The sequence below is a fragment of the Saimiri boliviensis genome, chromosome 10 (assembly GCF_048565385.1).
Source record: "Saimiri boliviensis isolate mSaiBol1 chromosome 10, mSaiBol1.pri, whole genome shotgun sequence".
Lineage (NCBI taxonomy): Eukaryota > Metazoa > Chordata > Mammalia > Primates > Cebidae > Saimiri > Saimiri boliviensis.
This window is the reverse complement of record NC_133458.1, coordinates 91,395,625-91,409,433: the sequence shown is the minus strand read 5'-3', so window position 1 is coordinate 91,409,433 and position 13,809 is coordinate 91,395,625. Positions and strand designations below refer to the sequence as shown.

The following is a 13,809-nucleotide window of genomic DNA, read 5'->3' as shown; positions in this document are numbered from 1 at the left end:
GCAGTTGCGGGGTGGAACGGATGTATTTAAGGGCTACTTTTCTAAATCTGAAAATAAAAACTTACAAACTACACAAATACTGAAAATACATCCTTTGCCTATCTGCTTCTCCCTTGATCTCTTATATAAAGTGCATTCCAAGCATAAATTAAAAATGATTAGGTCAAGATAAAGAAAGGCCTCAGATATATAAATGAATTGTAAATTACCAGAATTCTTAACTGCCAGGGGAACTGTATTGGGACTTGTAGAAATAAAGATAGATACATGTGTTATTATATAAATACTTGCATAATAAAAACCATGTGTACTAATTTTTAGAATGCTTGGGCATCCTTACTAATCAAGAATTGCTCTTTTTTGATGGGATAGGAAGTGATAGGGAAGAATACAAAAAAAAAGTCTAAATTGGGTTTATTCAACAGATTAACATACAGCATCTCTTCCAGGGCTGGGTCAATTCAGACAAATGCATCTACTGCTCTTTTTACCTGAGTTGAGATGTAAGAAGAATACAGACTCAACCAAAATCCTGCAATAATAAAGACAGGCTAGATTCCACTCATTATTCACTACTCTAGCAGATTTTAGAAAGATTATCATCAATAAAGATTAAGTGATTAACTATGAATTACCCCCTTCCATGGGCATTCAAGTTAATCAACGCCTTAGTACAGGCGTCCCCAAACTACGGCCCACTGGCCGCATGCGGCCCCCTGAGGCCATTTATGTGGCCCCCTGCGGCACTTCAGGAAAGGGCATCTCTTTCATTGGTGGTCATTGAGAGGAGCACAGTATGTGGTAGCCCTCCAACGGTCTGAGGGACAGTGAACTGGCCCCCCCGTGTAAAAAGTTTGGGGACACCTGCCTTAGTATAATATTTTCAAATTGGCTATCATCTGCCACCACCTCTGATGCTAAGATTTGAAGAAGATATTAACAGCAGATGTTAGAATTGGAGCATTGTGAAGCCAAGAGGGATCCTCACACCTCATTTTGCAAAGCAATATGCGAGACTCAGGTTGGAAAGGTCAAATTCAAAAGGATTTTTCTCTAAATGTCCATCAGAAGGGACCTTAATGATGTGTCCTGGCTTTGGGGAGGGACAAGAGCCCTGGATCTGGAAGAGGATGCCCTAAGTTTGGAATGCTCCCTTTATCACTCATTGATGTTGTGGCACAGGGGAAGCTCTCTGCTAGGCAGATCCCCTGTTTCCCAATTTATAAAACAAGGCTAATGAAGATACAAGGCTGCTGCAAGAACTAAGTGAGCATACACTCATTAAAAAATCAAAATTTAGTCTCTGTCTAATCCACATCAGCATCGGATCCTGGACAGTTTGCATGTGTTATCTTTTTTTGGTTGGCCGAGTCAGTGGAATCAGCCTTTGTAAGACTCTTAAAAGCAATGTGGACCAAATAAACCGTTCCCAAAGTCCTTTGTAAGCCATAAAGAAAAAAGGAAAGTTACTGATATTTAAAGGTTGAAACTTATTCAGAAAACATGTGTTGAACCCATCTAAACGTTGTCTGCTAAACATTCATTCATTAGCACAATAGTTTAAAAAAAACAAGGTTGGGTTTTTAGGAGATATGTGTATACAGTAGGGGTTTTTAAATAATTCATATGGACAGTATATTTATCCCTGTTTTTTTTTTTTTTTTTTTTTCTGAGACCGAGTTTCGCTCTTGTTACCCAGGCTGGAGTGCAATGGCGCGATCTCGGCTCACCGCAACCTCCGCCTCCTGGGTTCAGGCAATTCTCCTGCCTCAGCCTCCGGAGTAGCTGGGATTACAGGAACGCGCCACCACGCCCAGCTAATTTTTTGTATTTTTTTTAGTAGAGACGGGGTTTCACCATGTTGACCAGGATGGTCTCGATCTCTTGACCTCGTGATCCACCCACCTCGGCCTCCCAGAGTGCTGGGATTATAGGCTTGAGCCACCGCGCCTGGCCTATCCCTGTTTTATGGTGTTTAAAATTATTACAGAAGAGGTGTATTGTTTTTATACACTGTGTTTGGCTTTAATGTTTACATTCGGCCACACCTGTAAAGATGCCAAATTCTTCATCAACGCTGTAGTACTCTTTTCCCACGTCCTCCATTGTTTTCGTGGGAAGAATATAATCTACTTCATAATAATCCACTTAAAAATAAGTCTACATTATGAGGAAGAGGAACATTTCATAGCTCTCCTTCCACGCTACCTTGGGTCATGCCAGGTGGGGTGGAGAAGTGGGGAGTGGGAATTGCCTTGAGCTGATTTAAGGTGGTGGTGGTGGTGGTTGTTGTTGTTATTATTATTATTATTACTATCATTATTATTGATAGGGTCTCACTCTGTTGCCCAGGCTGGTCCTGAACTCCTGGAACCTGGGCTCAAGGGATCCTTCAGTTTCGGCCTCCCAAGTAGCTGGGATTACAGGGCTGTGATGCTGCACCCTGATTTTGTTTCATATGATCCCATGGTTTGAAAGCTAAGCTCCATTGTTTTCACTGAGAGACAGCTAGTGAAGAAAAGGAGAAGAATGTAGGATTTTTTTGATATAAAGTATCTCCAAGTGGTAGGATTTTTTTTTTTTTTAAAGACAACTGGATATGGTGGCTCACGCCTGTAATCCCAGCACTTTGGGAGGCTGAGGTGGGAAGATCACTTGAAGCCAGGAGTTCAAGACCAGTCTGGGCAACATAGCAAGACCCCATCCCTACAAAAAGTAAAAAAAATAGCCAGGCATGGTACATACACCATTAGTACCAGCAACTTGAGAGGCTGAGACCAGGGAATCACTTGAGCCCTGGAGGTCGAGGCTGTAGTACACTGTGATTGTGCCACTGCAATCCAGCCTAGGTGGCAAAGGGAGACCCTGTCTCAAAAAGAAAAAAAAAAAAAAAAGAAAAAGAAAAAAACGACAACATCAAAGGAAATCAGAGAGTTACATTATGGGATTAGGTTTCTAAGTGGGTGCTTGAGTGAAAATTGCCCTTGAAAATCCACAGGCACAGCGAAGGGCCCACATTCTTAGGAGGCACACGGGAACTAAGGCAAACCAAAGAGCAGCCAATTTGAGTCTCCTGCTTTGTATTGCGGCTGGTGTTTATGTTCGTTGAGTAATCTGAGAGACACTGACATGGTTTACTACATCTTTGTTGCTTTCTTTGGCCCACACTGGTATGGCTGTAATCCCATGAGGGTGTGGCATGTGTGACTGCATCCTCCCATCCCTGCAGTCCTGCAGCTGGACGTGGCCTGGCACACAGAGGCAGTTTCAAACCATATTCCTCAGGCGAGGGTCCCAAGGAAGGTGAACAGCTATGGATTTGTCACCCACTGCCCTCCCTTCCTCCCACGTGTTTATCTCAAGCAAGGGCTCAGTATTCTGGGTTCTTGATAAGATGGGTTTGAAAACTATGCAGTTGCTTCAACATTCTTTTTCTTTTTTTGGAAAGTTTGAAAACCCATGAGGTAAACCAAAACTTCTGGGACTTACTGCTGCCTCTTCCCCCATGATCGATGTGGCTTGGGAAATGTCACTTAATCTTTCTGGTTTCCGTCTCTTCGTTCATGAGGTGCAGGATTTGAGCTAGATACTCTCAATGTAAGATACCTCTGCTAAGAACCAGCTACATGAGAGAACTTTCTGGAAAAACCCCTGGCAGCGTTACTGGGGTTTCACCAGTACTGAATTAGAATAACAGCATGTACACCTCTCAACATTCCTTGAGTGCAATTGAGATAATGAGCAAATAGACGGAGGAGCCATTTTCTCTTCAGCATCTTCATTACTGAATAAAATGAGTAATGATCTTTTGCCAAAAGGCAGTCTCTGCTCCAGGGGATTCTCTTTTCTGGAATGAGATTACTTATTTGCTCAAGATAGTTTTTATCTTGACAAAAAATAAATAAAATTTTCTTAACAGTTGACTAACATTTCCTCAACAATTGTGTGTTTAGTTTGTTTTGTTTTTGTTTTTGTTTTTGTTTTTGTTTTTTAATAGAAACATTCTTTTTTAAAAAATTACCTTGCATCGGTCTCTTGTAGGTGATTTGAAAGAGGCTGGACTTTATGATTCAGAGTTTTCAAGAGTTAAATCTGCTGAGCCCAAGGAAGAGCATTTTTGTGTTGCATGTTAGAATACTTGCTATTTGACATCCTAATTAAAACGTCTGCAGCTACTTTCAGAACAGCTGATAGAGATGTTGACCTTGGTAGCCAGCGTCAGATTATATGGTTTATGGGTGAGCTGTCCTCATGTGTCCCTGTTTTCTTTTTATGTCTTTCGAAATGCGCTTCTGTCCTCATCACTCGCCGCCACACCACCTGGCCCCCCTCCCACGGAGGCTTCTGGAGGCTTCCATTCAAGGGCCTTCCCCTCGCCCTTGTCCAACCCGAGCAAGTCAGAGCTGACTGTATCAGGAGCGCCCTCTTGAGGACAGACTTGTTGAGGGAAACTAAAGAGGTTTTTTCTTCGGTTCGGCACCGCACGCTGTGTTACATCTCAGTGCAGAGGTGAAACAATAGATTTCATGAGACACAAAAAATCGTTCATTTTTGTTTTTTTGGCCTTTGTTTCCATCAGGTCAGCCACCATCCGCCTATCTCTGCGTGTCACGCTGAGTCTGGAAATTTTGTTTTCTGGCAAGGTAATGTGCTAATATGTTTGACTTCCATGATACTATGTAATATGTTACTGATTTATTTAAGAGTTGCTATCAGTTCTTACTAAGATCAAAAGTGGTCCCTGGATTTGGGTCTGGTTAGAAGGATCCGCCCCACTTGCTTTGTTTCTCATCTCTCACTTAGTTTTTCCTTTTTAAAAAATCCTCAATCTTTATCTGTGCCATCTCCGTTTAATTCTGTAACCTTATCTTATTTAAAAATCATTTGAAATGCCTCACATATTTCAAGAGACACTAAATATTTACAGTTGTTTATCAGAGTGTAGACAGCAGAGAGATTTTCTGCTTTTGTGAAACTTAAATTTTATTTCTGAAGTTGCATTTTACATTGCTTACTTCTTTTCATTATTGAGGTGATTGTTCCTAAAATTTTGTTCCATTTATATTTTGAGTTGGGGGTGGGTGGGTAAATCTTCTAAAGAATAAATAAGGCTGTAGATATTTCCTAAATGGATTAATTTTGTTAGTTATCTCCATAGAAGAAAAATACAAGCATCCTAGGTTTTTAGACATTGAGCACATATACATTTTAAAAATATTTTTCTCTGCTACCAGTGATATCACATGTTGCCGTTACACACACTGCTCTCTCACTAAAACCTTCTGTAAATATTCTTATATGGGTCCTAGCCTCCTAATTGCTAAATCTAACTCATGCTATAAGCACCTCTTCTTTGTTTCTTCAAAATTGGATTTTTTTAACAAGTGGGGTCTTCTCGAAGAAGATCTGTGTGCTCCCTACGTTACATGCTCCCCTTCTCAGCCCTTCCTGAGCATCCTTCTCCTGGGCCATCCTTCCCCAAAAGCCTTTTCCTGAGCAATCCACCTATTTCCATGGGCCTAGGAATCCCACATCTTGCTTTGTAACCCAGCCTGACATTTCTCTGCCTTTTATGTAGGTCATGTAAACCAGTTTCGTTTGTTGCGACTGTAGGTGTAGTTGGACTTAAATCTGCCCTCTTGATATTTCTTTTCCATTTGTCACATCTGTTCTTTGCTTTCCTTTTCCTCTTTCTCTCCCTTTTGTATTAAATAATTTCTATCATTCTCTTTCATCTCCTCTGTTAGCTTTTAGCTATTCTTACCTGTTTTGTTTCTTGTTAAAGTTGTTACTTTAGGATTTATGTTATATATTTTTAATATCATCAAATACTATTATGCCAGTTTCACATATAGTGAGATTTACAGAAGTATACTTCCATTTTTCCCTCCCAACCTCTCTACTATTTTTGACATGTATCTTATATATATCATAAACCACGTAGTACATTGTTACTACTTTTGCTTTAAACAGCCAGCTGTCTTTTTTTTCTCTTGGTAACAGTTTTATGAACATATAACTCACATACCATATCATTCACCCAGGCAAAGTGTACAATTCGATGGTTTTTATTATATTCACAGAATTGTGAATTTAATAAACTTTGCAGTTATCAGCACAGTTAATTTTAGAACATTTTCATCACTCCAAAAAGAATCCTCTTTCGCAAATATTACCCTCCCCGTCTGCCACCTGCCCCATTTCTCTCAACAGTTCCCAGCCTATACATTTGCCTGTTTGGGCATTTTATATAAATAAGATTATACAATATGAGACCTACCATGCTTGCTGGTCCCAGCCCCACCTGTCTCACCTGGACTCCAGCCAGGACTCCCCACTGTCCCCGCTGCTCCCACCCTTACTTCCCCGTGGTCTGTATACCCTCAGTACAGCAGCCAGACGGGACCCTCTCACTGTTCTTTTCTTATTCCCTGGCTTCTCTGTTGGCACCACCATTCATGCAAGTTAGAGAAACTGACATTGTTTATAAATTCTCCCTTTTTCAATCTGTATCTAATTTGTCACGTGTTCTGCCTATTTCTCCTTCCTTGGTATTTCAGGGCTCACTGACTTCCCCATGTCTGTTGTCATGGTTCCCTTCAACCCTGTTTGTTATCCTCTGGGCAATTGCAGTAGCCTCTTGTCACCTTGCTTCTCTTCTCTCCTACTCCTGTTCCATTCTCCATATGGCTTCCAATTGCCTTTGTAAGGTCCACGTCTAATCCCATCAGAGGCCTGATTATTTCCACTCAGTGCACACAAACCAGACTTCTTAGCCAGGCTTGGAGAGCCCACTGTTTTTCGTTTTTAGTCTTTTTTTTTTTTTTTTTTTTTTTTTTTTGAGACAGAGTGTCACTCCATCACCCAGGCTGGAGTGCTGTGGCGTGGTCTCAGCGCACTGCAACCTCCAGCTCTCCGGTTCAAGTGATTCTTCTGCCTGAGCCTCCCAAGCAGCTGGGACTACAGACGCCCACCACAATGCCCAGCTAATTTTTATATTTTTAGTAGAGATAGGACTTTGCCATATCAACCAGGCTGGTGTCGAAGTCCTGACCTTAGGTGATCCACCTGCCTTGGCCTCCCAAAGTGCTGGGATTACAGACGTGAGTCACTGCACCTGGTCTTATTTTCAGTCTTTCTACTCTTCTCTCCAGACAAGACAACCTGAGACCTATAGGACAGAAGCACACTGTGTTTTCCTATACTTCTGTCGCCTTGGACAAGCTGTTTATTTGATCTTAAATTGCTTTTTCTCTGCCTAGTGAACTCCTGTGTATTCCTCAAAGCCCCATTTAGATGGCCCTTTCTGACAAGCCTCTTCTGATGCTTTCTCCAAGCAGATTCATCACTCCTTCTCTGGTTTCATTTTACCTTATAAAACAAGTTATAGCCTGGACTTCTCTGTATGCTTACTACTTGTTTTCACTTCTCTCTGCCTTTCATGCTGTTAACGCATTCATGGGAAGGACTTTATCTTATTATTTTAGTTTCCATGGTTCTGCTCCAAGGGCCTATGTGTTTGGTACTTAACATTTTATGAAAAGTAATCCTAACCAATAATTGACTTAATTGTGAAGAGGTTCTACTTTATAGTGATTGAACATTTATCTAGCCTACGAACGATCTGATCTACCTACCTCTCCTGCTAAAAATGTAATATTTGATGTTTCATTTCAGATGTGAGATGGAAAAACAAATTCTGGGGCAAATCCATGGAAATTGTTCCAATTGGCACAACCCATGTGACTCTGCCAGCGTAAGTTCTGTGATTAAGGAGCTTTATAAAATTTAGGGCCAAGATTTTGCTTTGAAGACAGGATGCCCACCCTCCCCCACCTTTGCCAATTGCATTGAGTGCCTGTTTTTTCTTTAATCTGTCTGGCAGTAGGTTTAAATGTTCCTCCTTTTGGCAAGCTCACTTTTTAAAAATGTTTCTCTTTCAAATGCAAATGCCTCTTGGAGAGCAAAGTGCCCTGAATAAACACTTATTAAAACTCATTTTCTCTTCCTAACAAGATTAAGAATGGTGGTTTGGGCTAGGCGTGGTGGCTCACACCTGTAATCCCAGCACTTTGGGAGGCACAAGGCAGGTGGATTGCTTAAGCCCACAGTTTAAGACCAGTATGGCAAACTGGCAAGACCCTGTCTCTAGAAAAAATACAAAAATTAGGCATAGTGGTAGCATGCACCAGTCCCAGCTACTCAGGAGGCTGAGGTGGGAGGATCAGTTGAGTCCAGGGAGGTTGAGGCTGCGGTGAGCTGTGATCATGCCGCTGCATTACAGCCTGGGTGATGGAGTCAGACCTCGTCTCAATTTTTAAAAAAGTGTTTTTCCCTTATTGTGCTGCTTTGCTGTCAAAATCCCTTTTAAGAAAGGTATGGCCTTGATCTGATAGGGTTGATCAATACTTATTTATAAAGCAAGGTGCTTCTGAGCAGGGACTCTGGAATTGGACTGCTGAGATTCACTGCTCACTCTGGCACATACTAACAGCGAATCCCTGGCCAGGTTACTTCACCTTTCTGATCACCAGTTTCCCCATCTGGAAAATGAAAATAATAAACCACCTACTTCCTATAGCTGTTATGAAGATTAAACAGATGATATACATAAAACACCTAAAATAGTACTTAGCACATTGCATATGTTTTGTAAGTATTTGGTCTTACTAGTAATACCATTTTCCGCATAATTATTATTGAACTCCATAACTAATACCTGAATACTTTCTCACTATAAAGGATGCAGGCAATGTATATTTAGCAAATTATATAAAACCTTCATCCCTTCCTCAAGCTTCCCTTTCCTACTTTGGCAACATTAGACAAGCCCCTCTCGCTCTGAATTGCCTCCTCTGTCAAAGGAGGGAGTGGGCTCTTGCAGGAGACCACCAGTTTCTAATGAAGCCTCTGGTAGCCTCCAGAGTGCAGAGTCTGGATGCTGTCATCCTCTGTGGCGTGCACGCCTCCTTGGAGAGTGGAAGCTCCTGGAAAACCCAGCCCGGTATAGACACTCAGCCAGTGTTGCTTCTGTGAATAAAGGGATGGGTAATGCATTACATGACTTTTTTTTATAGAATAGCAGTGTGTGTTTGTATTTGCTGCTGGCTCTTCTGGAAATTGGTACTTCTGCTTTTTCCTTCTTTTTAGTTTTGGGGATCATTTTGAGTGGAACAAAGTGACTTCTTGCATCCATAACATCTTAAGTGGGCAGAGGTGGATTGAGCACTATGGAGAGATTATCATCAAGAACCTGAATGATGATTCCTGCTACTGCAAAGTGAATTTTATAAAGGTAACTCCAGTGGCTCTCTGAGCTCTGACACTGGAAGGTCTGTGGCAGAGCCAGGGCCCCGGAGCAGAGGGCATTTGAGAGCTTTTTCACCTTCACCTTTATGTCAGCAGGCAAACAGTGCTGCAGCTCCCTGGTCCCAGCTGCACCTCTGTCACCTAGACCAGGGCAGTGGCCCCTCCTGGCCTCTTACTTCTGTAGGGTCTGTCCTCAGTACAGCAGCCAGAGAGACCCTTTTAAAACATAAATCACTATGATGCAGTGTGGATGCACCTTGACAGCATTGTGTTGAGTGAAATAAGTCAGCCCCAAAAGGACGAATATTACATGATTCCGCTTCTGCAAGATCCACAGAGAAAGAAAGCAGAATGGGGCTCCAGGAAGGAGGAAGGGGAAAGTAGTGTTGAATGGGTACAGACTTCAGTTTGGGAAGATGAAACCGTTCTAGAAATAGATAGTGGTGATAGTTACACAGCACTGTGAATGCATTTAATGCCACTGAATTGTACCCTTAGAAATGGTTAAAATGGTCAATGTTACATTACGTATGGTTTACCACAACTTTTTAAGAAAAAGTCATGCTGTACCACTTTGAGCAAAATCCCCCAAAGTTTCCGTCTTTCTCGGAGTGCAGCCTTCATCCTTATGGTTTCCTACCAGGCCCTGCACAGGCTGCGCTCCCCATCCCCACCCTTTCACGCACATGCCTGCACACTTGCAGATACACACAGGTACGCACAGGCCACCTCATTCCTCTCCAACCTGAGCTTCTCTTATTTTTTCCTCCTCTCTTTTTCCCACTGTCCTCTGGCCACACTGGCCTTCTTTCTCTTTCTTCATTTCCTTCTGCTTGGGCCGCTGTCCCCAGATCCTTCCATCACCAGCCCCATCCTGTCCTTTACTCCCTGTCCTGTCTGTCCCATTTTCTCCAGAGTGCTTATCACCATCGGAAGTCAGCCTGCTCGTCGTTGTGTGCTGATTTTCTGCTCTCCATACCCTCTCATCATCCCTGACTCCAGAAGAGCAAAACCTAGTCTATCCTGCTCTCTTCTGTAGCCCTGATGCCTGAAATGGTGCCTGACACACATCAGAGGCTCATAAACATTCAGAGAATAAATGGAAAGGTTGGCCAGAGGCAAAAACTATGGAATAGTCTCTTTATCATTGTAACCATTTTAACAGCCTTGCTGGGCAGCCCTCCCTGCTTTCTCTCCTTCCTAGATTCCTTCTTGCTCTTAAAAATTGTGTATCATTAAAACAGCTTTAAAACATTACCCTCCTCAAGGAATATTTGTATTTAACAGAGATTGAAATAATAAGCAGAGAGATGAGATTTTATCGTGGAACTTCATGCAATTCCTCTCTGCACCATCTGTAACCTATAGGGAATGATTAGGAAGAGGTGGATTGGGATCTTTATTACATCCTCAAACTGTGTTATCGACAGACATAAAGCCCATAATGACCTTAATGTGGGACAAAATAAAAATGACCCTGCCTCGAAAGCTTTGTCTAAGTTTTCTGCAAACAGAAACAAAAGGCAACCCGAGGCAGGGAAATGTGACCTGTGACCCAGGTGAAAGCCACATAGCTCTCAACATTTCCCCCAGGATGTGTGCTCCACTCCGGTATCTACCATATACCTACTTCTCATCCGCTTACAAGCAAGAGAATTGGTTTTGAAGTCATGAGAGAGGAACCCTGGGCGTGTCTAGTGTTGGAAGAGAAGCTGCAAGTGAATGCCACACTCACCTGTAGAAGTTGACAATGTCCCTTGGTGGCTTCCAGCAAATTCTCAGCACTGGGTTTGTTGGCAGATATCGCTAAGGGAAAATCTGATACCTGCTTCAGAATATACTTAAGAAGCCAGGTGCCATGGCTGACACTGTAATCCCAGCACTTTGAGAGGCTGAGGCAGGAGGCTCACTTGAGGCCTGGAATTTGGGACCAGCCTGGGCAACATGGCAAGACCTCATCTCTACAGAACATCTGAAAATTAGCCAGACATGGTGGCATGCACCTGTAAGTCCCAACTGCTGGAGAGGCTGAGGCCAAAGGAGCACCTAAGCCCAGAAGCTTGAGATTATAGTGAGCTATGATTGCCTCACTGCACTCCACCCTGCACCCTGGGGAACAGAGTAAGACCCTGTATTTTTAAAAAAAAAAAAAAAAAAGAGTCTCAATAGTCTTTTTTTTTTTTTTTTTGGTGTGTTGGGGGGTGCTTTTCCCTCATTCTTACATGGCTGGAAAACTCAACTTTAAATTTCTAATTCAGCTGAGACACTTCAGTTTCCCACCCTTACATTTTTACCACAGCCCTGAAATGGAGAAGCTGAACAACCAGAATCTGACCTGAACATGCCATTCAAATTTATTGGTTTCCAAATATGGATTCTGTTTCAGCTGAAAATAGTATTAGGGTTTTTTGATTTATGGAGAAATGCCTTCCCTTTGCTGTTCTTTCATAGAGATTTTTAGGGCAGCCAGGTAAATTGGGGGAAAAAAAAAAAATCAACTCTAGGGACTTAGAGCTCCCTCTGCTGGCTGCATTGTGGTACTATATAAAATCCTCTGCACTGGGCTGGCCTGAGCTGAGCTGAACTGAGCCGAATAGAGTGCAAGATTGCCTTGCAGACTAGGACCAGTACATAGAGAGAATATCCACACTACTCACCTGATGTATGGAGACTGAACCTTTTCTTTTTCCTTTCCTTTTTTTTGAGATGGAATCTTACTCTCTCGCCCAGTCAGAAGTGCAGTGGTGTGATCTCGGCTCACTGAAACCTCCGCCTCCCAGGTTCAAGTGATTCTTGTGTCTCAGCCTCCCAAGTAGCTGGGATTACAGGTGCCCACTACCACAGCTGGCTTATTTTTTTATTTTTAGTAGAGATGGGGTTTCACCATGTTGGACAGGCTGGTCTTGAACTCCTGACCTCAGGTGATCCACCCACCTTGATTTTCAAAAGTGCTGGGATTACAGGAGTAAGGCCTGCACCTGGCCAAGAACTGAGCCTTCTCTTGCATTGCATGTAGCAAAGCTAGAAATAAAAATGTATCTTACACAAATATTAGTTGAGTTACAAACTGCAGATAGTTAACCGTTTATTTTTATTCAATAACCAAAGGTATGATTTTTTTTAAAGCCAAAATCCAGGCATAAAAACAGATATATAGAACAATGGAACAGAATAGAGAGCTCAGAACTAAATCCATGCATTTATAATTGATTGTTTTTTGACAAAGGTGCCAAAAACACGCAATGGGGAAACGACAGTCTCTTCAGTAAATGGTGTTGGAGAACCTGGATATTCACATGCTGAAGAATGAAATTAGAACTTCGTACCATATACAAAAATCACTCCAAAAGGGCTAAAGACTTACAATAAGACCTGAAACTGTAGAACTACTAAAACAAAAACAGAAGGGGAAAAGCTTCATAATGTTGGTCAGGGCAGTTATTATTTTTGGATATGACTGCAAAAGCACAGATAACAAAAGCAAACGTAGACAAATGGGATTATATCAAACTAAACAGCAAATTAAACAATGAATACAGTAAAGAAACAACCTACAGAATGGGAGAAAATATTTGTAAGCTATACATTCGATAAGAGGTTAATACAAAAAAATGTATAGGGAACTTAATAGCAAGAAAACAATCTAATTTTAAAATGGACAAAAGACCTGAAGAGACATTTCTCAGAAGAAGACATACAAGTGGACAACAGATACATGAGGAAAAAATGATGAACACCAATAATCATCAGGGAAATGCAAATTAAAAGCACAGTGAGATACCACCTTATATCTGTTAGAATGGCTATTATCAAAAAGCCGAAAACATGTTCAGGAGGATATGGAGAAGAGGAATCACACACCATTCATTGAAATGTAAATTAGCACAGCCAATATAGAAAACAGAATGGAGATTTCTTAAAAAATTAGAATTGGAATTACCCTATGAGCTAGCAATCCCACTACTGTGTGTATGTCCAAAGGAAATGATATCAGTTTGTTGAAGAGATACCTGCATCTCCATGTTCATTGCAGCACTATTCATAATGGCCAAGATAGGGAAACAACCTCTGTATCCAACAATGGATGAATGAATAAAGAAAATGTGGCACATGTAACACAGTGGAAAACTGTTTGGCCTTTAAAAAGAAGGAAATCCTGTCATTTGCAACCACAGGGGTGAACCTGTAGGATGTTAAGTGAAATAAGCCAGACACAGAAAGATAGATACCACCTAGTCTTCTATTTGGAATCTTAAGAGTTGATCTCACAGAAGCAGAGGGTAGAATGATGGCTAACGTGGGTTTGCTGAGGGTCAAGGGAAGGATTGGGAAATATTGGCCAAAGGATCCAAAATTTCAGTTAGACGGGAAGAATTAGTTCAAGAAATTGATTGTACAACATGCTGACTATCGTTAATAACAACGTGTTGTATACTTGCAAATTGCTGAGAGTTTTTCTTTTCTTTTCTTTTCTTTTTTTTTTGAGACGGAGTTTCGCTC

The 13,809-nt window shown here is 41.6% G+C and overlaps 1 protein-coding gene across 6 annotated transcripts in view; it reads left to right on the top strand.

Moving 5' to 3' along the window:
• Positions 1-13,809, top strand: part of OSBPL3 (oxysterol binding protein like 3) — a 200,163-nt gene that overhangs the window by 165,682 nt on the left and 20,672 nt on the right. For all 6 annotated transcript variants that reach the window (XM_074379625.1, XM_003935139.4, XM_074379626.1 and 3 more), the window contains 3 exons: positions 4,580-4,643; positions 7,678-7,756; positions 9,151-9,295. In XM_074379625.1, the coding sequence (XP_074235726.1) occupies positions 4,580-4,643; positions 7,678-7,756; positions 9,151-9,295 (288 nt within the window). The remainder of the gene's footprint in view (positions 1-4,579; positions 4,644-7,677; positions 7,757-9,150; positions 9,296-13,809) is intronic.